The sequence below is a fragment of the Lachnellula hyalina genome (assembly GCF_007821495.1).
Source record: "Lachnellula hyalina strain CBS 185.66 chromosome Unknown contig00186, whole genome shotgun sequence".
NCBI lineage: Eukaryota > Fungi > Ascomycota > Leotiomycetes > Helotiales > Lachnaceae > Lachnellula > Lachnellula hyalina.
This window is the reverse complement of record NW_022157300.1, coordinates 13,252-38,856: the sequence shown is the minus strand read 5'-3', so window position 1 is coordinate 38,856 and position 25,605 is coordinate 13,252. Positions and strand designations below refer to the sequence as shown.

Below are 25,605 nucleotides of genomic sequence, written 5' to 3'. Positions count from 1 at the left end.
TCCTTTTAGTCTTTTGGCTTCAACTCCTTTGGAGGCCTCGTAATCCCCGTCAAATAGTCCCCATTCAGTGTCTTCATCACCTTCCCCAACCCCTCATGGCTATAATCCTTCTCATTCCACATATCCTTATGATACACCACCTTCTCATCCCCTCCTTCCTTTTTTAACGCAAGACTTACTAGACTATTCACCGCTTTTCCTGTCGGCATGAGTTTCGGCCTATATTCCTGTTGCAGCTTGAACACAATCTCTTTGTCTGTGCTGGATACGACTTCTGTTGCCAGAGTCTTTGAGGTGCCCATGATTTTAGGAATCCCTGAATGTCATGACATGCCATTAATACCAAGTTACGAGTCACGAGTTACAATAAAGGGGGATTGATTGGGGGGTTAAGAGGGAAGCATATCATACCATACCACTGCCCCGCAATCTTGAAACGATCATCACAAAAACTCCACGGATCATCATAAACCGCCTTCTCAGCATACACTTGCATATCCTCCTGACTCGCACTGCCGGAATACAGCGCACATATCGAAGTCAAAATCTTCTGTCTAGATGCCGAGAGCGGGATTGCTGATGAGTTTGTTAGTGAAAGCGGAGAGAGTGCAAATGGGAAAGCGGGTTTGTTTACAAGTTTCGGGATGCGGTGTGTAGTCGATGGATGAGGTATTGGGGTTCGTGGCGAGCGTTGTGGGATCTGGGTGGGGTTCGCGGGGGGTGGATGGATGAGAGGGCAAACATGGTTGATAGGTAGGTTGGCAATTAAGTAAGTCAATTACTAGAATTTGATGTTGTGATAGGAAAAGTAAATTGAAGTTCAGATCCAACAATTTGAAGATATTTGAAGTGGTAGTTAAGGAGACTCGTGATGTCATGATAATCTGGATATGCAGTGCTCACGAAGAACGAGAAAGTGGTTTGCAGTCGGGACAAAGTGATAAAAACAATGATATCGTTTCAGTGGAAAGCAAAGAATACCCCACAACCCAATTGTATCTCTTGCTAATTACAAAAGATAGCAAGTACCTAGCAGTCACGTGCTAGGCCCCTGAATTAGACGAACTATATTCTTCCCATTGTTGTGCCTATTTAGAAGAGCTATATATAATCTTTGCACACATGTATCCCAAACTCCATTCGCTATGCCAAACCTATTGAACCGCAAACCCTCATAAAACCATGTCCCTTCATACTCATATCATCTAACCGGAATCTCCCACGCAGCAGCATCGTCATCCTCATCATCACTGTCTAGCTCATCTTCCTCATCATTTAACGCCATTTGCACAAACCTCTGCACCCATTCCCTCTGTGCAGCTTCCTGCTGTGCCCGATCTAGTGCAGGAGCAGGCACCGGTGCATGGCGTGGCTGCACAACTCGACGGGCTTGTCCTCCTCGTCCGGGTCTTGCATTTGGTCCTCGGCGGGCCTGTTGAGGTGGGTCGGGAACAGCGGGTGCGGGTTGGGGAGGGAGATGATTGATGCGTAGTACAAGAGGACCTTCGCGCTGGAGAGCTTCTAGCGGGGCGTCGTCGATAGGACGTTGGGCTTGGATAGGATGAGGTTCGTCGTTTGCCATCTCTACTACCTCGAAGAAGCCCTCCGGCTCCGGCTCAGGCTCAATATCCGCAACTTCCTCTGGACCACGTGGTGCACCTCCCGCGTATCCAATGCCCACATCATCACCATCGCCTCCCTCGAGCTCCCATAATCGCATGTAGCAAGGCTCCTGCTCTGTGTTGTAATGTTGATATGGATTTGCGGGCATTAACCATGCCGAGCATAGATAGCAGAAGTGAGAACGACATTTGAAGCAAATCATGTGGTTGCAGCCATGAGTCTTTTGTGCTGGAGCAGCGCAAGTCGGGCAAGGCGTTGTGTGAAGCTGTAGGTATTCCAAAGATGCCTTATCCTCTTCAGTGAGCTCTCCACGATCCCTCTTTGGTGAGCAAACAGTTAACTCTCCATGCCATCCTTGGTAGCATCTGCTGCAGAATGCATAAGAGCAATCCTCGCACACCGAGAGTAGGTCTTTACCAGAAACGTAATCCTTCTTCTCCGCCATGTCATCGGCATCCGACTCATCATTTGAGTTATCGATTTCCAAGCCAACCGGCTTTCGATGCTTCTTTGATTTGGCAGCACCCTGACACCACTTTCTCGGGCAGTATATCGTATTCTTGTCCGATTCCAAATCCGCCTTGTGTTTCAATTTAACGTATCGAGTGACCACATCGTGTTCTAGTGGGATTTCTAATAGTTCGCTAGGGCTGAGATTCGTCTTCGGTTTTCGAGTCTTGCCCGTACTGACTTGAGCTTCCGAGCGTTTCTTTGCGCAATTAGGGGCCAAACAGCGCACCATGGCTAGATCGCCTTCGTTTATAGCATTATTGTAGAAATCCTGGAGACATTGAACGCAGAAAACATGGCCGCAGTCGATCATTCGGTGGCAGACGGAGCCTCTTTTTGGATCAAGACAAATCCCGCATGCAAAACTTTCCTTCTCGAAAGCAGCCTGCGTTGCTTTAATATCCCAGTCCAGGAGAGATATTTTGAGATCCTGGGGTATTTCGAGAACCTTGCCTTCCGCAAACCCAAATGCGTTCTCAGCAGATTGTTGTAGGAAATCAATATAACCATAGACCGCAGCACTGCGACCAGCTTCCTCCCATACGCGCTCTCCGTTGGCTTGCAACTCGTCCAAGTGGGTTTGCGATAGCCATGATGGCGAGGTTGATATTTCAAACTTTGGCGGCTTTTCTTCCGGATATCCTTCAGGCAAAGTAATGTGCAACTTTAGAGACGGCAGATAGGATAAGTTATGCGATTCGACAATAGTAACAACCTCTGGAGTAGATTCGGTGTCGACTTGACTCGAGGAGTCGGACTGTGGTGGGGTAGGAAGTGCACCGTCCGAGGACGCAGGGAAGGCGACCTTGACGGTGTTCTGAGGGTGAACAGGCAGTTCGATGGAGGCGGAGAAGGGATTCTCGGGGTTGAGGACAATTTCAGGGAAGATTGCTGCGATGCAGTCTAGTTCGATTGTGCGCTCGTCTTCGTCGTCCATTGTGGCAGGCAGAATGTCACCGGCCGATCCTGGATAGGACTTCTGCAGGGAGGGGAATGATGAGGATCATAAGTATTGAGGAGAGGAGAAAAGATATGGTATGCTGCGTTTATGTAGGGACGAAAGTTGTGTACAAGTGGCGAGAGATCACCAGCTATACTTTACGCCGAAATACCGATATTGGTAAGTGTGTTGGTCGAATTAGGAAATTTGGGATTTTTCGAGTCTGTTGTGAGTCGTGATTTTGGAGAGCCGCTTTATATATTGAACCACGCCGCTTTAGAAGAGCGGATGGATTTCCCCTTCAACAAATATCCCAAGAACCATCATAGAATTAATATATACACCACCACGACTGTACATATGCCGTGTATATTGAATCTCTGCAGGTCATCTATCAATCACCAACTCCATTACCATTCATGGCAGATACTCCTCTCGCGTCTCTCTCCCTAACCCACGTTCACTATGTATGCCTGCCCTCGATCCCACCAGTCCCACCCCAATCCCCTCCCACACTCTGTCTAACCTCCGTTTGCCAGGATCCAAATGACCCCATATCCTATTTCTGCGCATGGCTCGCCCTCGTACCCCAAGGCCTCTGCGTCATGTACGCAACCCTAATATGGTCCACCCGCGAGATTGAAATCCTCCTCATGTTCGGCGGCCAATTGGCCTGCGAGGCCCTAAACTTCGCCTTGAAGCGCATCCTCAAAGAAGAGCGCCCGAAACAGATGCATGGGAAAGGCTACGGAATGCCGTCCTCACACGCGCAATTCGTCGCCTTCTTCTCGCTGAGCTTGACCCTTTTCTTGCTGTTCAGACATGTTCCTAAGAAGCCGACACCCAGCCATACGCCGTTAAGTATGCTTGCGAGGTTTGCGCTGTCCGGGCTGGCACTGGCGAATGCGGGCTTGGTTGCGTGGAGTAGGACTTATTTGAGTTATCATACACCAAAGCAGGTGCTGGTTGGATGTGTGGCTGGGGCTGTGACTGCTGTATCTTGGTTCTTGGTCACAACGGTGGTTCGGCAGATTGGATTACTGTCCTGGGCTATAGACCAGCCCATTGTTAGGCTATTTAGAATGAGAGATCTGGTGGTGGAAGAAGATCTATGTCAAGCTGGATGGGAGAAATGGGAGGTGAAGCGGATATCGTCGTCATCTACATCAAAAGGCAAGAAGAGGAGGTGATCTTGCGGTGTATACCAATATGGAATATATTTCAAGATTTTTTGTCTTATTTTTATATTGCGCGGACTTGAGTTCACCTATCATAGCCTTTCCGGGAGTAGTAGGTATCTGTTAGAGTAGCATGTTCCCCCCTCCTTCTACACGGACCCTCCTGAGTGCAAGTGCAAGTCTCAGAAGGGACGCGAGAGAAGCTCCAAGCATGGAAGTCTGATCCAGTCAACTCTTCTGCCGAATATTCCACCTTTGCAGCATCTCAATCCACGCTCTACTATCTGCCTGACTTCCCTCCGGGTCTCTCGCCCCGAGGCTTGTCGCTCTACCATTTTGATCCTCAATCCCCTTTCCAAGGGCTTCGTCCCTGATCCCTTAGATATCCAAGGATCTCAATTCTGATGCCTTGCAGTTTCATCCCAATTCCTGCAAACCTAGACCCTCACTCGGGATCTTCTTCTGGACGGGATTCCCCCATGCCTCAGCACAAGACTCGATAAATGACCCAAGCGCAATCTGATTGTCCTCGAAAACCTTAGCCGCCTTTGCACAATATGTTACTTCCTGCTCGTCCCCAATATTTCTCAAATACTGCGTCGCAACAATTAACGGCGTCCCCGCCCGGAACTGAGGCAACATGCCAATGTCAGAGCTCCAGATATAACGCATTCCTTTCCTCACATTCCTCGCGGCATCGTATTCGCTTTGTTGCACGAGCACTAGTCCGAGTAGCAGGTCTGTTGACAGGGCTCCAATGATCAAGGCATCGTGCGTGATTTGGGCTTCTGGACTGAGAATAGCTGGCAGGGGTTCGAGGTTCATGGTTAGTGATTCCTCGGCCGGCCAATCCTGGCTCCATTTCATCGCCACTCTCAACGCTTCGTAGAGGAGAAGCTTCCCTGCCCAATAGAGCAGCAGTGTTTGAGCCACCCAGGACGAGTGAAAAGTAAAGGAAGGTCCGAAATCGAAATCGGCTGAACTTATACCTTTATCAGCTGAGAAGGGCACGGCTACCATTTCGTGAAGGCTCGAATACCAAAGATTGAATTTATAATTCAGATGGCGCCACTGATCCAGGATCGATGTGTAAAATTCACGGGTTTCCGCTGTCCATGGCAGCAAAGAGAGCTGATCTGCTTGCTCAACTATCTCTCCGACGAGAGCTGTGATGTCGTCCAAACTTTCGCAAAGGTTGAGCACCGGACCATTTGATTTAATGTGGCTTTCTGGCCGCTTTACGCGCGCGAGAAGGCATCGTTTGCGAGTGCATAATGAGTTGGTGATCTATTCGCGGGTAAGAGAAGAACTTGAGTGCAGGGTATACTTAATTACCACCAATGTTCTAAAAATAATCCACGTCCTCACTCCATTAACTTCCGTCAGGTTCTCAGGTCCTGGAATCATGCCCGACAACTGGGCTCCTTCCACATGTTTTGCCCAACCGTCTCCTTTGGGTGTTGGACAATCGTACAACTGTAATAGTCAGCGGCCTCTCTTCTCCAAAGGCTTTGACACCCACCTCGTACAATGAAATGATAACTGCAGCAGTAAGCATCTTGAAGTCAGCGCGTTTCTTTCGCGCCACCTCTTGTATCTGCTTCAAAGCACGCGCAAAAGATATCCTTGCCATCCTGACAGCGTGTTCATCTCCTCGGGTCTTGCCTAAGTGGATCAAGCTCAGTGCTTGAAGGCTATACTCAATGAGAGGATCATTGGACGCAATATCTGGGAGCTTGAAGAACCACGTGGCTGTAGGATTCCCATATTTGACAAGGGGTGATATTTGAGAATCGGGTGTAACTGCGGTTGAGAATAGCTGGTTTAAATTGGCGGACGCTAGATTTGGGGTTTGCAGCGGCCAAGTTGAACTGGTAATTATCTCGAACTAGAACGGGATAAGCAAAATGGAAGAGAGGTTAGGACGATAACTTACTCGAGGGAGCTCTTGTTTTCTAGAAGCAACCGCATTACAAACTGCTAAATCCGGCCTGTGCTGATAAGACCTGAACAGAAATCAGCATTAGACATCATAGAAATTCTTTTGACTGGGTTGGAGAGGCAGAATTGCGGTTCCTATTGGAAAGCTTAAGTTGGTAAGAAACAGATGGTGTGTGAACGCGGCTAGAAAAGCATACTCTAACGGTGGCCTAGATGCAAGCTACAAGACGGAACACAGCCACTTACACAAATTCAAGTTTTGTGTCATCGTATCCAGGGCAAGTAATGCCATTATCGGCGCATCGGGAGCATGAGGGCTGTTCTGCTGTGCACTAGAAGGATGCACAGCATTAGTAAGTTATCTAATCGTCCGGCCTTCCTCCCTGGATGTGGCTATATACCTTGACTTTTCTCCTTCTACACTCGCGACAGCGAATCTTGTAACGTCTGCCCATGGTCTAACTCTTCTCGTCTTGTAAACGCGACGTGCAGCGCCTAGTGGATCGGCTATTATCGTAATAGGAACGTTACACTGGTCAGACTGACGAGCTCAGCATTCGGCCTGCACTTCCATTTCCTTGCACACTTGAATCTTGAACTTGGGAAACTGTTGCGCATGTCTTGGTCGATTATCAAAGAACTTTAGGAATTGAAAAGCTTTAAACACTTTCCGGCAATTGGTGTATTTCACGTAATTATGGGCTGGTCTGTGTCTCAAGAAGGATTTCCAATCTTCTAGTGGGCGATCATGTTTAAAAATAACCATAAAACGAAACCAATTTGGAAACGAAAGATTGCACAATGGCAATATTTGGAATAAAGAGCCCGCTGAAGTGAAAGTGTCTTTGAAAGATCAGATGGGGAATATAACGTGAGCTGAACATAGCTCTGTCATAACAGAGGGTATTTTACGTGCTTGTTACAAGATTAACGGTATGTTTGGAGGCATCTTTTTTATCACTCGAATTTCTTAGCGGATAGCTCTCTATAAATACCAAAGTTGAGAAGATAGCACCGGTATAGTCCAGCAGATTCAACAGCTCAAGTCACGTGTTAAGTTTAACGCGCCGAACGCCGAATCTTTAGCTTCGTCGGTTCGGATGTCACTTTATTCCGACGACAAACAACTGCCGACTTTTGTCCAGCACGAGCTCACAAACGCAGATATTCTCAACTCTCGGTGGAAAATGTATTTCCGATACTGCATCCTTGAATAACACTCCTACTATTTACTATTCGACTTTAGGTATCAACTCGCTTTGCCCCGCCGTCTTATCCGCGGTGTCCGCGGTTGGGAACTTCTCTCGTCTTCTAAATTCAGCTTCCGAGCAGGTATGATATGTGCTAGGGTATCTCTCTATCTGCGAAGTAGGGTTCAACAATGGCGAATTCGACCTCATGGGAGCCTATCTATTTCCCACCTTCTCAATAAAGCCGTATCTTGGTCAAGGGTATCGCTTTTGTCAGCAGACTCTAGGCAAGGCTCCATGCAACCCGCCCAAAATTGAATGGCCCTACGAAACCTTGCGAATAGCTTCGATGGACTGCCCGCGTTAGATTGCAAGGCAGTCGTAAAATGCAAGGAGTTCATGCGAGTATTACTGTGCTTATACAATACTCTTCAAATCAGCCGATTTATATTGATTCGGTCTTGACGGTGTATACGGTTGGTACGAATTAGAGCCGAGTCTAGGAAGTCATCCCGGCATGCAGGGTAATCAAAATCCTAGTGAAACCATCTCAACATTTTATATCTTCATCAACTGCCTTGCAAGGGAGGGTGACTGCAGCTTTCTATTCATCCTGGAAATGGTGTATCCCACCACGTTGTTCGCAATGGTCGCAACGGGTGCACTTTACTATCGACCGCCGAATCGATCCTTCCATTTCACGACCTTGTAATAATTTGTAGTAGTCTACAGAGAAGCTTGCCGCCTTTTGTTTCCCCTTCAGTTTGGTCCTGGAAAGGTCCATATTCTATACCACATTCATAATATACTTTTTCCACATAACCTTGTATTTACACACTTTTGAGATTCGCGAGGCCCGACCCGCTGGGACCTGCCTAGGATTATCTCGGGTTGTCTGGCTAAATCTTTGGCTCCACGTGTAGTGAGCCTCACCCTGCACGGCGACGCACGTCGTCTCTTAACATGGAGTGACGTGAGGCGAGGTGCAGAGACTACTAGTCCCCAACACTGCACATTAGAAGCAGACTTACAATCTTGGAAACGACTAACTGAATTAACACATATCCACATTTCAACAACCTGACAAACATAGGCACGAAGACGTACGAGAAGGATGAAAACACCTCAGAATATATAGAGGGTATGTTCTTCCTGGCCTTCAGAATTCGTTCCTCTCCATCACTAAGATTCCAACAATGTTGCTCTTTCTTTGCTTTTCGTCTTTGCTTTCATCGAGTTTCGCATCAAATGCATTTAAGCCCACTTCTACGGCTTTAGACAAAGCTTATATCATTCAACTTGCTCCGGAAACTGAGTTCTTTGGTTCCTTGTCCCGCCGAGACACCCATATCACAACGTTCCACAAGCGTGCGGCTTCAATAGAGTATGACGTCCGATACGAGTTCATGAATCCAGATGTCTTTCTCTGTGTTTCAATAAGGCGACTAGAAACGCCAGTGATAAGGAACTACTTGCTCAATTGACGGCCATACCTAGTGTTGAGTCAGTATCACGAGTGTACAGTTTCGGGATTCAACCTTGCCCAACATCTCCGCGCCTATGGATCCCATGCTTTCCTACTCAGACCCTCCTCAACTGAAAACTTCTGCTGGCGCAGGAAACCTGGGATCAAGTCTTCAAATGGGTGGTGTTGATAAGCTTCATGCACTTGGGATCAAGGGCAAAGGAGTCAAGATTGTTGTCGTTGATACAGGTGTGGATTATCGACACCCGGCTCTTGGTGGTGGATTTGGACCTGGTCACAAGATTGCGGGTGGTGCATCCTTTATAACGGATGATGGGAAGGTTGCCAACTCTACTGATCCTTTGACAACTTGCTTTTGGCGGTGGTCATGGAACACATATCGCCGGTATGTTTCTTACTCAATAAGAAGATTTATGCTAATCAGACAGGCATACTTGGGATGGACAGCGTTCCGGGTGGTTTCGATATAGTCGGAGTTGCCCCAGAAGCCACTATTTACATGTACAATGCTCTGGATTGTGAAGGACATTCCGTGGGTGACACCATTATTTCTACCTTGTCACAAGCTTTTGAAGACAAAGTTGACATTTTCAGCATGTCCATTGGAGCGGGGACACAGAGCTTCAGTAGTGCAGTCGATCCTCTAGCCGTTATCACCAAAAAGCTCACCGATGCCGGGATTGCTGTAATTGTTGCCATGGCCAATGACGCTGCAGGAAGTCCATATGCCCCAAATCTTTACCTTGAACAATGGCCTAGCACGGAAACGACTGCCATTGGAGTCGGTGCTATCTCCAACACGGATTTTCCGTTGGTTTATTGAGCCAAAGACTCGACGGGCACGATTATTCAGTATGCTTCAGTCTACCCGCTCAATGTCCCTGATGGAGTGGATGTTTATTTACTAGACAATGGGTGCGATACCAACGATTGGACAACCGCACTTTCGACAATCAAGGATATCAATAATACAATAATTGCATTTGGTACAAATTTAGCGGGCCAGGAATGCAAAGCCACAAGTGCTGAATCTTGGACTGGGTCTTCAATCAAACCGGTCTACATCATGGCGTATAATGGTCCTACCACAAATCCAGTGAACTCAGCCCAGGAAGATCCATATTTGTCCGCTTACGATACTCCAAGTCAAGGTTTCTTTGGAACAACTCAATTCATCAACGTTAACTCGGTGTATGGTGCAGAATTCACCAGCAATTATGCAGCTAGTGGTGGTTATTTGAAGTACCAGCTAAATTTCAAGAGTGGCAACTTCACAAGCGCTCCACAGCCTAGTGGAGGATTGATGGACTACTATTCTGATTTTGTCCGACTTGGCACGACTACACTCTGAAACCTCAAATCTCAGCACCTGGAGGTCATGTTCTCTCTACATGGCCACTCGGACCGCTTGGCGGTTATGCTATTCTTTCAGGAACATCCATGGCTACACCATATATTTCCGGATGTTTTGCTCTCGTCAAATCGCAGTTTCCAGAAGCAACAATCGAAGAAGTGAAGAACAGGCTGCAAGTCACCGCAAAACCTACCCCGTGGGTTTTTGATTCTTCAATTTTGGCAGCAACCCCTCAGCAAGGAGCTGGTCTTGTGAATGCCTATGATGCAATCTTTTCAACCAGTGTGATATCTCCAGGTCAGTTTACTGTAACGGACATCAGTCACACGGAATACGGCACTGCGAATATCACAATAGAAAACACATCTGGAAGCCCCAAGACCTACTCGCTCTCTCATCAAGGAGCCGGGTACATAGACTATACCCTTGATTACCAAGAAATGAGCCAACGCGCTATATACGGGACTGCAGCCTTTTCGCAGTTAAGCATCACCATCCCCGCTGGCCAACGATCATCAGTCCACGTCTCTGTTACTCCACCTTCTGATATCGATCCTTCTAAGCTTCCCGTTTTCAGCGGCTACATCAACATTGTTTCAAATGACAAAGATCTCCATGTTCCTTACGTTGGTTCCCCTTATTCACTTTTCAACACACCATACATTAAAATCCAAAATTCCACTTCCTCTGCCATCTTCCCACGCATTTGGTCATACAACCAAACCGTTCTCACTATTGACACCGGAGTCCTTGAATTTGTGGCGGAAACCGGCTTCGGATCCAGTCTTCCCACCCTTCAATGGACGCGTGAGTTCTGTGTCGATGTCCTTCCGGCAAATACAACTGTCCAAGCCAACAACTACGGCTTTGATAAGGACGCAGAATATGATTATAAACCTTCAGCCTTCACACCAAATTCTACGGTCTTTGGCCAGGAAAGTTTTGGCACGTTGACTCTGTCGCTGGGATATAATTGGCCTAGTGGTAACGGTATTTTTCGATCTGATACCATTGTCACGGGCAGTGATGGCGGGAAGTGGGCTATAGGTAATGGTGATTATAGGTGGTTGGTTAGTGCGCTGAGGTGGGGTGGAGTGAGTGGGGTGTTGGGGGATTATGATACTTGGTTTTGTTAGTAAATGAGCATTTTCTGGGTTTGGGCTTGCAGGGTGTCATTCATCTATGATAGATTTGGTAATAATAATGCTTGCGTTCTCCATTTTAGATTAGATTAATTTTAAACCTGCCATCTAATCAAGACTACATCTGCTCGGAGGCAAACAATTGGATTCACATATAAAATTCTGATACTCTTTGTCCTTTCACGCCTTGCAACTTTTCTACACTACTTTATAGTTCTTGAATGCCCTAGTCTTAACCTTCCTTTCAAACATCAGATTCAACTCCTCGTACGTGCGCCCTCCTGTCTCTGGGATTCTATACCAGCACCATATAAGACTGATAACAGATAATCCGCCTTGAAGATTTATTGGTTAGAATAGAGCCTTTTGCGAAACAAGAACGAACTTACCGAAGAAAAATCCCATCTTTCCTCTCCAATTTCCCTGGTCTGGATTTATCATGTATGGAATGCCGACTGTCATACCAATTGCAAAGAGTGCCTGAGTTGCGGTCGCGATAGCGATCGTCTTGGTACGGAGTTTAGTAGCGGATACCTCAGAAATAAAGGTGTAGCAGATAGGGCCGACAGAAATGTTAAACAACAAATTCCAAATCATCTGGACATTGCAAAGTCAGTCAAAAGGTATAAATGCAACCGATCTGACCACGAATATAACGTACCATAAGAATACATTCAGCCCAAATGTCGCCCTTCTTGTTTAAATAGTCTGGTGCAAGATCCAGGAAGCCAATAGCAAACATAACCACTGTCATCAAAGCGAGTCCAATGTTATAGATGCGGCGGCGACCCCACAGGGAAAGAAGGCACCAGGCTATACAAGTTCCAACGAAGCCTACCGCCAATAGACCGACACTCATATCAAATGACTGTCTAGTATTTAAACCAGCAACTATAAAAGGTTATTGCTTGATCTTGAGAGGTGGGGGGGAGGGGGCGAGTAACGCTTACGTTGGAAAAATAAGGTAGCATAATTAATAAGATAAATACCACTGAGCGCCTGGATGACAAAAACGCCTATTGAGATTTCGGTTCGACGCAAATTAACCTTCTTGAAACAATCGCAATAGGTAGTTCCAGTCTCCATTTCATATTCCAGCCTATCTGTTTCTATCATTATTGCTAGTGTCAACTTGTTATTAACAGACGATGAAGATAAACGATTGAGGGACCTTTCGGCGTCCTCGTATCTTTGTTTCCTGACCAGCCACCATGGTGATTCAGGAGCGAATGGAAGTCCTAAAAGGATAATGGCAGGCCAGAGCCATTGGAGTGCGAATGGAGCACTATAGGCCCAGTGATTATTTATTTGAGAAGTTTCAGCAATCACCCCATTTGCGAGTAATTGGCCAATCACGAAGCAGAGGTTGATAAATGCTGTAAGGTGACCGCGAAGTGCAATTGGAACTACTTCAGATGCGTAGGTTGGGGCGATAGTAACATACATGCCGAGGATGAGACCTCCGATAAGTTCTCCAACGAGAAGTACTGGGAGGCTCCTGGCAAAGAATTGATTGAAAATGAATGCTGATGTTCCGATTACACTAACCCCGAATGTCTAGAAGGTTTAGCCTGGGAGCTTTGGTCTAGGATGTCCTCACCTTTTTACGGCCATACCATTCCATGGGATATCCTGCAAGAAGAGCCCCAACGATTTGGCCCAGAGGATTCCCCATCCCCAAAGCAGTCTGCCAGGATGCAGTAATTATATACCCTCCATTGAATAGTATGCCAAAATCTTTTTGGAATGCTGGTGTTGCGTATAAGCTCCCGAGCAGTTGAGGGTCGAAAGATGCCATTATGATACCAAGAGAAAAGAATGACGACCATCCAAGGGCTTTCGGGTATAGCTTCAGGCCTTGTTTAAAGGACATGCGATGTTCCAACTCGGTGGCTCGACGGGATTCCTCCCCAATCTCTTGCATCCTGCCAATACTATTCATACAAGGAGTCTCTCTAACTCCTTCCAAATCCACACCTTTCTCGATCGATTCCATTTTGGCGACAGGAGACGATCAAATGTGTTAAGCGATGAAGTAAGAATATCCACGGGCAAATCGCTTTACTGAGTGCCCAGTATACTAAACGTTTGGAAGGATAGCAGGAATATGTCGGCCTAATCTCTGAAGAACAGATAGACTCAACTGCGATAGTAAGAATTATTATGTAGGAAAGAGTGCTTTCATTCTTGGGTAAAGGGCCCGCAATAAAGCGGAAGCAGTGCTACATGAAGTGTTACATGACCGGAAACTTGATAATTCTTCTGATAAGCCGCGCTTCTTGTTGCCCCCGTATCCCTGAAAAGGCTTGGAATATATCGGTTATTGACGGATTCACAGTAGATAGAAAGAGAAGCACCAGTGATAATGTGACAGTCAAGTCGTACATCGAAAGTCGATGATGAAAAGTCGCACAAGGCGTAGATCGGGGGCGTCTGTCTGCTGTTCATTTGGCGGGATTGTATAACCTGAGCCCACGGTCATTATAACATCAAAGAGCACAAGACTTGAAACTCCTATCTGTAGTGATACCGCTATCTTTTATCTGGCGCATGGGTATGCCAGTAGTAATTGTCCCATCTACTCACGGATTCGAAGCTCTCCAGGAGAACATCTCATAGTAGCTGGAATATTTTCTTTTTAAAGCTAGATGTCACGGCGTAGAGTAGTGTAACTCCATGGAATGGGTACGCATTGCATGCAGTGCCATTTGAGCGGTTCTCGAAGAGTTTCGCTGGGTGCCGTAAAGTTCTCTTTTAGGGATATAGGCCCGATAAGTTGTTCTGAGGTAGGGCAAAGCTTCGCTTTCGGAGATGGCTTCAGCTTTCCAGAGCCCTACAATAGAAGGCCTTGGCCTACTGATAAAAGTAAATTTTGATCGTAGTTTAAAGGACATAAAATAGTAATTCAAGACTGTACAACTAGAAGCTTCATTGAGAATTTAGCATTGATAAAAATATCTGTTACAAAAGGCGCAAAATAGTTGGCAGCATTTAAAATGCAAAATAACGCCTGATACCTGAGGATCAAGGACTGCGGAGCCAACTTCATTGTTCTTATCTAAAACAATACACGGGACTAAGGTCATACATAATTTTCGCTAGTAATACTTTTGCAAAAGCGTGGGGTCCTAGTACAGAGGCCTGGTTTAGGCTGCATAAGACTTCTCTATCAACCCAAATAAACATAAAGAAATCAAGCAAATGACGTCTAGTTGTACCAAGCTTGGCTTGTACGATGTAAAATCTAATTCTATATACATTGCATCTTCCCATCAAGGGCACATTAACTCACACCTCTTCCTCCTTCACTTTCACATCTCCTTTGCCTTTGCCCTTGCTATCAGGGTCAGCGAATGGATTGCCGTCCTTCTCATCCATCGAAGACTCCCCAGAAGCTGAGCTCCTCGAAGGGTTAAGGTCCCTTACGAACAGGTCCTTGCCAAAAGGGAAGGTGGTCGGCTTTCTTGGCACAGGGTCCTGACTGGCATTCTCCCAAATGCTTAGCGTCAATTTCTTCCCCATCGCCTCAATTGGCGGCGTCAAAAGAGGTAGACTACCGAGTAACGTCCCGTAACAAATGATCCATGTCAAGAGTACACATAGCCAGTACGGACACCCATAGGAGAATATTGAAACCATGGCCCATGATCCCACCGACCAAAAGATAAACCCGTGGATCAAGTAAATTGTAAAGACGTGAGGGAAAAGCCACTGTAGAGGTTTGATCGAGAGGACTTTTTGAATAGCTGGGCAGATTTCAACAACCAATTGCATGCTGACCGTTGTTATAAGTGCGTTTAGTCGAGGAATAAAGTAATCCGGATACACGGCCTTTCCTGCCTGAGAGATGGTGAGGCCAGTCTCTGTGTCCGGGTGCCTACAAATTATTAGCGCTGTATTCTTTTTGAAGAGAATGAGCGAGTTTATGAAATTGTCTTCATAGATCTCAACACATGAGAATTAAAGATGGGGGGAGGGTTTAATTACCATCCGTATTCGCTTTCTGCATAATTGACACCAGTCCACTGTGTTACAAGGTCGAGGGAAAAGCCGCCGAGTGCAGTTGCGATCAGGAACCACAGGACTGGATAATAAGCCCAGGGTCTGGGATGGAGCCAGTCTTTGTACTTGAAGGTTATGTCCAAGTCCGCCAACAGTACGCCAGCATAGTAATAGCTTCCCCAAGAAAGACCATACCAGTGCTGTGAAATACATATAGCGTAAAAGAGGAATCTCTTTACAGGACTTTTGCATTCGCGGACCATAATAAGTGCAAGTAGTGTTTGCCACGCACCCTGTAGTTGAACGGGAATTGTCCAAAGAACACCTGTACAATAGTTGTAGGTAATCATTGGAGCAGCGTTGGGAATCAGGTACGCAAGCTGAATGATCTCACTTATGAACACGCCAGGATTTGGGACAATTGTGGTAAAAGGCCATGGAGACCACGTGACAGATGGCAGGTACTCGAGCCAGTGAAGAGCTCCAGAGTCCATAAGGAAGTACTCAAGTGTTGCAATAGAGGCTACGGGAACCAAGAGACGGAATGGGCGTGCAACAATCTTCTGGGCCATGTTGTCCAATTTACCGGTTCGTAGATAGTTCGACGTGAGGAAGCGTGTAGATATCATGAGAAATGGTCCGATCCATAGAGGGTCGAGGAAATATGTTGCAATTGTCTTCCTGGCCCACGTTTCACTTTTGTAATGTGGACGTACGGATGGAATGATGACCGCTGCCCAGAAAGTCAGGCCAAAGTGATTCATTGTCACGAGAATAGCACTCATTGCAATGAAGCCAGCAAGATAGTCTATACGCTGCTGCGTAGGTTGAGGGTTGGTTTTTTTTGTTTCCCCAACAGCTGCAACGTTAACCGTAACTTCGGGTCTTTTCCCATCTGCACTGCTTTGGGGCTGATCAATCGCTGATTTTGTTGTGAAAGTTGGTTCCAGGACTGTTGGAAGGCTTGAAGAAGGTGCCGAAGTTGGTGAGTATATAGATGTGGCAGGAATCGGCGTTATCGCATCGAAGTCAGTGGCCACGCGTGGCAATGTCGGGTGGGGTCTTGATTTCATGTAGAGATTTCCCACAGAATCAGAACGAGGCAGCGGTTGAATTGCCAGATCAACCTCGGAATTGTCCCGTGACGGCCTTTGAGAAGTGAACGGCGTCTGATATTCAGGAGCCGGTGTGTGGGCACCAGAATATGTTGGTGGAGCGACAAAGCTAACGTAAGATGGCTCTCTTGGCAGCCTTGGGGATTCCCCTTCTGAACTAGAACCGTTGGTACTTTGGACATCCGCATCCTTCTTTTCAGGATCTGCAAATGGATCGGGTGAAGTCGTAGAATGCAAAGAAGGGGTTTGTTCTGCCTTGGAGATTCTCAAAAAGGCAGAGACCCTCGCCCAGGAGATTCTCCGCCCAAAAGACTTCGCAGTGAAAAGAAGAGAGACCGAAAGAAAGACGATATCAATTATAAGAGGAGCCCATGGGATCTTCCACTTTGGATTATGTTGTTTCCAAGGCTTGAGTGCTTCAGAGGAGTAATTGGAAGACCCGCGAAGGGTAATATCATCCATACTACAAGCCGCAGTTGGAGTGCATCTTTGGTCGAATGCCGCGCGTTCCTCGTCGGTTGATACAGAAGAATTGAAAAAAAGTCGTGTCCAGGCAAGGTTTGCCTGTGCGCGCCGTCCTGGTGGCCCTTGAGTGTTCTGTCCAACAAATTAGCACGGCGAAAACTTCAAGTGCTTAGAGAAAGCTGATGCACGGGAATATAGGATCCAGCTCCCAGCTTCCCCCTAAGAAATATGAGCATGAGAATAAGCCTACCAAAGGGTTTCCAAGCGACCAGTGCTGCCAGCGGAGAGCTGCTGGGGTCATGGGCAAACTGCCGTTGATCTCCTTAGTGAAACTTTGCATCAACTCGCCGCCAATATAATAGTCGATACGGTCACGTGTCCAATCCACACGGTATTCCATGTAATACCAGGGTCTCATGTCGGCAGCCATGAGATCTGTAAAGTTCGCTCCAAGCCAGACATCAGAGAATTGGCCCTCAGCAAGCATAGCCACCCAAGCCGTGCTATTGGTGTCCGTGTTCATTACATCCACATTCCAAGTCTCGGTTTGGTTATGATGTATAAGCATAGACAACGCTGAGCCATGCAGCCACTGCCGTGGAGCTCTCATCGAGGTCCGGAAAGAGCCAAAGAAAAGATCCTGACGTGCAGTTCGAACACTGCTACCAACAACAAGGCCATGCTCGTCCGAAGGGTCGCAATAAAGTGCTAGACCTGAAAGATTGCCGGCTGTTGTGTCGTTGGCAATTACTACGTTCTCCTTCGCAGCGCCTTGACGGTATACGGCATTCCAGCCTCGATCATACTTGTGCTCAAATGATTCGACAACAACATCGTCTGGTATGGTGTCCGTTTCGTTGAAATAGATAATAGAGCTATCAGTAAAGACCATGTCGAGTTGCGGGTTGTAAAAGCCACACGTGCAGTTGGCAACATCTTGGGCGGCTGGTTCTTGCCCAACAGCAAACGACAAGAAGCAGAATAGAGTGAAGATCAAAAAAGACATCTTTGGAACGGATAAATGCAGATACAGAAAGAGAAGAGACTTGGCAATGGCGGACAAGATAAATGTAAGAAGAGGCGTAAAGGTGCTAGTAACTGGCTTTCCATTCACGGAGGTGTGGAGTGATGCACTGGCGGTTGATAAGAGCGCCGAGAAGCTACCAGCTCAATAAAGAGATCTTCAAAAGGGAACGGGGATTCAAAGTTTTAATCCCTTGCAGCACATGCTTGAAGCGGGAGCTGCGACCTGGGCAATCCACTTATAACTTCACCTGATCTTGATTTACAGTATATCCTAAACGCTTATTAGCCGTGTGAAGCCTAAAGGGGCATGTCCTTTTAGGGGTCCATGCTCTCACAATAGTAATGACCGTGTTAGGTACTAATCAGAAAACAGACCTCGGAACCTGGCCAGGAAACTTCCCTGCAGATGCATACATAGATGTAGCAGATAAGGATGGGGACCGCTGCCCAGCCGTAGGTGCATGCAACGGGGGGCAGGGAAAAGCACATCTTGAACCCTGCATTCCACGCAAGGCGCATCTCGTGTTGATCTTTTCGATTTTAAGATATGGCATTTTGGCCATTTCCCCTTTAAGTGCCAAAGTCGCTAATGCGGAAGGATCAACATACGTGCAGCCGCCGCTCGGATCGCAAATTGGCCTTTCTCGGACGTGAAAGAAATCTTTTATTTTCCGACTTACCTAGCTAGGTAGTTGTTTCGTTCAGAAGCTGAAGAGAATCGTCCGATCATATCCATTGGTCAAAAGTATGCACCACTTACGGACTACTATCCATATCTGCTACACCCTTTTCTATAGACTTTCCGAGATGACTTTACTCCGTACCTCCAGCCATGCGCTCGATTTGCTTGCCATCCTTGTATCGCGGCTGAGCTATCCCGGAGCGGCAGGTTGTCCATCGGCACTTTACAGTACTCTGTGATAAGCAAGGCTCAGAATGTTGGCCCGCTCAAGCTTAACTATTGCATAGAATCTCACTATGTTGCTCTCTGTCTTGCCTCGTTGTCTTGGCTTCACTCATTCATCATTTCTTCCAAGTGTCAATCATCAGCTTCACACGAGGAACCCACGCCGCCATGGAAATATCAACCGTTAGCACAAACGATGTCTTTGAGGGCACAAGTCGTCCATCGCGGACAACACGAATTCGATCAAGCCTTGCCATACTCTTCAGAGACATTTCTTCGGCTTTGACCGCAGCTTCAGATGGCGTTCAGGATTGGACCCCCTTCTGTTTGGTAACATCATACTTTGCCTTCTCAATCTGCATCTATATCGTCGCATCTTCTGGGGTTATAAAGGTCTTTTGGTTCTTCTATCTTATGACCAACACCTATATAGCCAGTGCCACCGTTATTGAGGCAATGCTGAGCATTGGGCCAGTTCATGCAGCCAAGAAGGCCGCCGCAAAGGTGGCAGCAAACAACTGGATCTTCCCAACGCCTGATGCCGACCTCCTAACATTGGACATTAACATCGTTGCCTATTTGCCAAATGAACAAGACATCATTATGGATCGCATCTATTACATGCTCGAGAAAATAATCTATCCAAGAGACAAACTCTGCATCAACGTTCTTTACAACACTCCTTACCCCATCGAACCACTGGAAAGCGAAATGCGCAACCTGTCTTTGAAACACCCAGAGTTGAGGATAATCAAAGTTCCCAATTCCACGTCGAAGGCCGATAATATCAACTTCTACTGTTCTCTCGACACCGGGGCTAACGTTTCGGCCATCTATGATTGCGATCACTATCCCCATCCGTACGGCCCCAGATGGGCAATGGAACGTTTAACATCAGACAAAAAAGTAGACATTGTCCAAGGACGGTGCGTTATCTTCAACGCGGATACAAATCTGATGACAGCCATGATTGCGGTTGAATTCGACAAGATCTATGCCGTCTCGCATCCAGGGCGATCAGCGATGTTCGACTTTGGCCTATTTTGCGGTTCCAATGGGTACTGGAGAACGGACTTGCTAAAGGAATTGAAGATGGATGAAACGATGCTTACGGAGGACATTGACTCTGCGCTCCGAGCATTTGGTCATGGGGCAAATGTGGTGCATGATCTCAATGTTACCTCATTTGAGCTTGCTCCCACGTCGTGGTTCGCTTTCTGGAAACAACGGCTCCGTTGGTCTCAGGGCTGGGTGCAGGCTAGTATCCGACACGCGAATCTCATCTGGAAACCGAGCGAAGTGGATGGCAATACTCGAACATTACGCCAGCGATTCGGACTACTCTCCCTTCTTTGGGTTCGGGAATCCAGTTACTACCTCATTTCCCAATACCTGTGTCTTGTCTTTAGTATCATCATCACCGACTTTCCAAAATCTGGCACTGAGCTCTATAAATTGGTCTTCTTTCAGTACCCGGTGGCATGGTGGCTCTTTATTCTCAGGTATGCTTCCTCCTTGTACTTTTCTGAAGTTGACAGCTCACATGATTTCTTAGTCTTGTTTCTCTATTCGGCACACTGTATATCACTTTCCACACCAGATCAGAGTTCATTCGATGGTGGACGATTGGTATCTTTACAGTTACCTTTCCCGTTCAACTTGTGCTGACTGCGGTGATGGGGCTATTCGGACATGCACGGCAAATTAGTCACTTTGTGAAGTGGGAGGCTACGAGAAGAGGTTAAGAGGTGCCAAGATGTTAACTGCATACTAGAAAAGTATATTGCAGGACCTCCATAATTATAATTGAACTATCAAATAAATCAACGTTAAATGCAAAGATCGACATCGATAATCTACAGTGCAGTGCAGGGTCCGAATTACCCCTGAGGGTGGCCACGTAAATCCCTGTAGTGCAGTGGTACGAGTACGGGGGTATTCGGGTATGGAGTTAGTCTCTGTCCCAACCGCTATTCGGGCCTATCACACTACGACAGGTCTTACTTGGCCAACGGTGCAAACTATGAAACGTGTAACGTGAGCTCGTATAAAAGATTTAAACCTTATATGATGTCACCTTTTGTTTGATGTACTACTCTGTAAATACGAAGTAATTATCTTCGCATTCTCAAATATAGTAGGTTGGTTACTACTGGTAGACGGTGGTAGTTGTGGTAGTATTCCAAGTACCTAGTACCTACTAGGTCCGTAGACTAGATAAGCTTATTACTCCATCCAAACTTAAACCCGCGCCTCAGCCGAGCGCCACACGAGAAGCATCCTTGAACCTTGTAATGTAAATTTTAGCCTCTTTCCTAAAGGGCACGGCCCTTGCATCCAAACCCTGCATCCAAGCCCTCCATCCAAACCCTGCATCCAAACCCTCCATCCAAACCCTGCAGCACCTCCATACTCCGTACGGAGTAAGCCCATGTCCACCCCCGGCCTCAGCCAGCCCAACTACTTCGTATTGAACTTCCTAAACGGCATCTGCCGATCCTGTTTCCCTCCGGTAGCACCGGCATGACACCTTCGAGGCTTCGACCGAGAGGATTGATAAGGTATCTATCTTGTTTCGAGGTGATGGCGTCAAATGGTTATCAGACTACATTCGGAAGGCCGGCCGATTCAGATTTTCAGGTGAGATGGCATCGAATCGTAGCCAGACTACATTTGGAAGGCCGGCATATGTTGTTCATTGGCTAGTGCCTCTGCAGTACACATATCTTGGCGTCTTGGCTCTTGGTAAAAGGATACTTTCTCCTTGGGCACGACAAAAGTGCTCTCTGAAGCTGTTAGTCATTTCTCTTGTTTCCTTCTTTGCTCTCCAGCAACTCTCAAACCATGGAGAACCTCAAACGAATCATTCAACAAACCGAAAAGCTCAAAGCCAGTCCGCCTACGGTCTACGACCAACAGTATCTGCTAGGTTTCCGAGGCCTGCTGGTCATCGAAACATTCCTCCATGTCTTCCTTCAAACCTTTGTTCCTGTGGCTGTAGCCACCTCCGCCAACCCAGATGGCCGTCTCTACCAGAAAATCATTCGGAAAACGCTTTCGGTTGTTTTCTGGAACGAATACTTTCTCTACGGTGCCATAATATTCCTCTCGGCCCGGTCAATCGCTATTCCATTCATCAGAAGCGAGGCCAAAGATCGAAGTAGCCGTATCGCAAGATCAGTCCTCTGCCGTAGTATAGCCCTAAGTCTTCCTGTCGCTGTCAGCCTAGCAATTTGCAAGCTTGCCTTCACCCATAAGAATTTGGATACAATTTCTCAATTCAAGGACAGTACTGGCAACAAGTCCATAGAAGTTCCTTACTTTATACCCAACACACTTGCATATTTCAACTCGGTATTCAACCTCTTCTGGACATCGCACGACTGGCTTTTGTCATCTGGTAGTACGGCGTTCCCCTCTCAAACACTGTGGATGATAAACGCGGTGTACGTTCAAAGCTACACTGTCTATATGACCATGATCATCATTCCATACACCCGGAAGAAGTGGAGAGTGCAGACCGCCTTTGGATTTATCATTACAGCGTGGTGGGTTCAGTCGTGGGCTTGGTTCACTATTTCTGGCTTGTTGTTCTGTGACATGGTCATGAACATGGACTTTCAGGGTTGTGCGCAGCGTGGAATTCCTATCAACATCCCACACCAACGTTTTCAGAAATCAGATGGCTCTCCACGCCCATTGCGCGTGCCCGTTTGGATACCAGCTGGTTTCTGCCTTGCCGCGGGGTTCTTTATGCAGTTTGCGTGGGCAGCTTGGCGTCCGGATCTATTCGATAAAGAGTACGAATATCACACTGGGTTGTACTACACGGCTGGCCTGAACTATGAGTATAAAACTCATCACACTTATGCGCGAGACGACATCTATCTCATCCTTATAGGGTTCTTCACTTTTCTGGAAGCCTACTCCGTTCTTCAGCGCATCTTTGAGAATAAACTTTTTGTCTACCTTGGAAAGAGGTCCCTGAGTAAGTGAATTTTCTACGCTAAATCCATATTCTATGCTAATGTCCCAACTAAAGGTTACTTTTTGATACAATCTATCATCATCTACACTGCTGGAATTAAAGTTTTTACACAGACACGCCAACACGACGGCGCAAATTTCCCAAGCTCTACTATTGCAGCGCTTGTTACGTGTCTCGTGACGACTATACCAGCAGCCGAATTGTTCTACCGGTTGGTAGAGTTACCGAGCAAGGTTTTGGCTCATCGGTTCTTTGATATCCTTGTAAAATAGAGAACTAGCTTTGGTGGAGAGAACATAGAATTCAGACTAGGCTTCAAAACGTTTAGATATTAAGAGTCTCCAGATTGCACATTCATGGTATGGAGTTTAGTTTTGTTTTGTTTTTTTAACGCCGAGGGAGGCAGACCGAAGGTCTCCTTCAAGCCTCCCGAGGGGCATTAGGGCTTGACTAGCTAGGTAATACTTCGTCAGAGGCGTAAATATTCCGCCAAGAAGACCAGGGTAAGGGGGCCTTGATTTGGTGCGTTTACTACCGGTATTTCTTAAGCCCCCTGCTATAGAATTCTGGCGGGATACGGAGTAGTTACGGGATAGTTACGCCTGTGACGAAGTAACAAGTGTATACGAAGGCACCAAACCCAGGAGCCAAGACTCAGCCATATAGGCGCCGGGCAAGTTCCCTTCCAGCCAGGATTCTCCCTCTTCATGTTCTGGTGGAGTCGTTGCTAGGCTCGGAGAAAGATGTAGCTCTGTGATACCACTGATACCGCGTATATTTCTCTGGAATAGTCCAGCACGGAACGAAGAACGACCGATTGATGCCCCACAGATCTTCAGAGTTTCATACTGGTAGATAGGATGAAGATTTACCTTTGCAAGTTCAAGATTGGACCCAGGGTTTCTTTCGCCAAGCTTTCCGCCAAGCTTTCCACCACGCAATCAAAGTGGTGTTACTTACCCCTGAAGCTACCAAAAGTCCGGCCTTATCACTTGGACGGCCCGTGCAGCCGGAAATACTCCGGGCTAAAGAGCGGCAGTCACGTACGGAGTATCACAAAGTTTTCATGTCCCGCGTCTAGCACATGATAAAACTACGCTGTTACTTTTTTATCGTGGACTACGATAAGCCAGCTTGCCCGCGATGCCCCTCCAAGATCCCTAAAGATAACGGCAGCGGTTGCTCCGAAATCACGCATTTCAGAAAAGGCTGATTGATTCCATTAGTAATGTATTTCCAGAAATCAAGAACCTTAAATGAAGGCAAAAGCACATTAATCGGTAAATATTGATCATCAAGCAAGGCTAGACGTTTAGGAATATTACTTCACTCTTTCTTTTTTCCTAAGTCTGATATAGTGGGGACTGTTAGCGTGGAAATGAGACCCTGCATATAAAACTTGCTCTTCACCCTAGTATAAGATAAGATCAATAGATTACCAAGAAAGATAATAGCTGAAACAATCTTGAACGTAGGTGGGACTTCTTACGTATTGCGAGGCTCGGAGGCTTACGACTACGAGCTGAGGGTTTTCAGGGATTCTGTGCATGCGTCGAAGCAAATATTGAATGTAACTCTATATTCATTGATCCTTGGAAAATATACTAGTAGATTGCGTGCCCATAAACTTTTCAAAGCTTCAGCTGAACAACCTTTGTCGTCTAACAAACCTGTATCAAATCCACTACTAAGCGTAAATAGATAGAACTATAATGTTGTGACTTACTCTTTACCCTAGTATATATTCTTGAAATCCAAAACATAAAATTAATCTTAAAGTGGGATGTGTAATTTACAGCCTCTAAAGGCCCTATGATCCCTGGATCTAAGATCTTTACCGCGGAATATACATCTATGGAGTAAAAATAATAAGACAGTGAGACTTAAAAAGAGCAATTTTTCAAATAATATAACAGTGGAGCGCAATGAATGCCCAAAGGCTAAGGTCATATCTTGACGCCACATTCGTTATACTATTTTAATACGTGCAGACTTTGATGTAACAGTGAGCGGCGCGGCCCTCTGCATATTCGCCGCGTGGAGGCAAATCCCAGGTTGATACTTGGAATCGGCACGAAGGGTCGTATAGTAAAAATCTAGACCATGGTATTATGACCATTGTGGATCAAACACTTTTCGTACCTGCAGCTGCAGCTATATCTGTGCAGCTGCATCCGAGAACCTGATGCGACATTACAAGGTGCGGAAGCAGAATATGCAGAAGAGGTCATAGTTTTAGATAACTGATAAATAGGACGAAATAGTACTATTATGGTAGTTATCCCGATTAAGAATGGGGTTATGGTTGGTGTTAGCAGCGTGATGAGATAATGGAATTGATTTATCCAGTTCCTTGGTTTTAAAGAAGCTCCAGCTGGTATCAGGGATGCCAAGAGCGACAACGGAGAATGGACTGGTAAAAAGCAAACGAAGTTGTTGTGGAGAGGGATGAAATAACAAGTAAGATGTAGTTCAAAGGACAAAGTTGCTTCTATTCAGCAAATATGCTATAAAGGAATGTGGAAGACGAGATGATGCAAAATCGCCCTAAAGAAAACCCGAGTTTATTGAAAAGGAGATAACACAAGGTGGGTGTACATGCTACAATGATTCAAGTTTGAGATTAGCTAGTAATCAAATCAAAACTCCTTCCCTAGCACTGACATATGGAAAGTCTTCGACGGCATTGAAGGCTAACATTGACCCATCATCCTCTACTGGTTTTTATACACTCTGGA

The 25,605-nt window shown here is 46.4% G+C and overlaps 7 protein-coding genes across 7 annotated transcripts; 4 read left to right on the top strand and 3 right to left on the bottom strand.

The window, feature by feature from the left end:
* Positions 1–5: 5 nt before the first annotated feature.
* Positions 6–779, bottom strand: LHYA1_G008201 (uncharacterized protein; the record flags this gene model as incomplete). Its single annotated transcript, XM_031153121.1, has 3 exons — positions 6–316; positions 412–576; positions 635–779. Coding segments are annotated over 3 exons (621 nt in total), but the record flags the coding sequence as incomplete, so codon positions are not given.
* A 422-nt stretch (positions 780–1,201) lies between these two features.
* itt1_1 (E3 ubiquitin-protein ligase) lies at positions 1,202–3,070 on the bottom strand (the record flags this gene model as incomplete). Its single annotated transcript, XM_031153120.1, has 1 exon — positions 1,202–3,070. The coding sequence occupies one exon, from the start codon at positions 3,068–3,070 to the stop codon at positions 1,202–1,204; it is 1,869 nt and encodes a 622-aa protein (XP_031002143.1).
* Positions 3,071–3,492: 422 nt separating this feature from the next.
* 17E5.220 (putative dolichyldiphosphatase) lies at positions 3,493–4,263 on the top strand (the record flags this gene model as incomplete). The annotated part of the gene is made up of 2 exons (XM_031153119.1): positions 3,493–3,540; positions 3,613–4,263. The coding sequence occupies 2 exons, from the start codon at positions 3,493–3,495 to the stop codon at positions 4,261–4,263; spliced, it is 699 nt and encodes a 232-aa protein (XP_031002134.1).
* A 6,045-nt stretch (positions 4,264–10,308) lies between these two features.
* On the top strand, positions 10,309–11,358 carry LHYA1_G008198 (uncharacterized protein; the record flags this gene model as incomplete). The annotated part of the gene is given in 2 exon segments (XM_031153118.1): positions 10,309–10,504; positions 10,520–11,358. 2 exon segments carry the CDS (start codon positions 10,309–10,311, stop codon positions 11,356–11,358), a joined length of 1,035 nt encoding a protein of 344 aa, XP_031002133.1.
* Positions 11,359–11,562: 204 nt separating this feature from the next.
* MAL31_3 (Maltose permease) lies at positions 11,563–13,360 on the bottom strand (the record flags this gene model as incomplete). The annotated part of the gene is made up of 5 exons (XM_031153117.1): positions 11,563–11,699; positions 11,754–11,961; positions 12,026–12,255; positions 12,315–12,921; positions 12,965–13,360. The coding sequence occupies 5 exons, from the start codon at positions 13,358–13,360 to the stop codon at positions 11,563–11,565; spliced, it is 1,578 nt and encodes a 525-aa protein (XP_031002138.1).
* Positions 13,361–19,047: 5,687 nt separating this feature from the next.
* On the top strand, positions 19,048–20,624 carry CSLA7 (putative mannan synthase; the record flags this gene model as incomplete). Its single annotated transcript, XM_031153116.1, has 2 exons — positions 19,048–20,381; positions 20,435–20,624. 2 exons carry the CDS (start codon positions 19,048–19,050, stop codon positions 20,622–20,624), a joined length of 1,524 nt encoding a protein of 507 aa, XP_031002137.1.
* Positions 20,625–21,723: 1,099 nt separating this feature from the next.
* LHYA1_G008195 (uncharacterized protein) lies at positions 21,724–23,139 on the top strand (the record flags this gene model as incomplete). The annotated part of the gene is made up of 2 exons (XM_031153115.1): positions 21,724–22,867; positions 22,922–23,139. The coding sequence occupies 2 exons, from the start codon at positions 21,724–21,726 to the stop codon at positions 23,137–23,139; spliced, it is 1,362 nt and encodes a 453-aa protein (XP_031002140.1).
* Between the last annotated feature and the right edge of the window lie 2,466 nt (positions 23,140–25,605).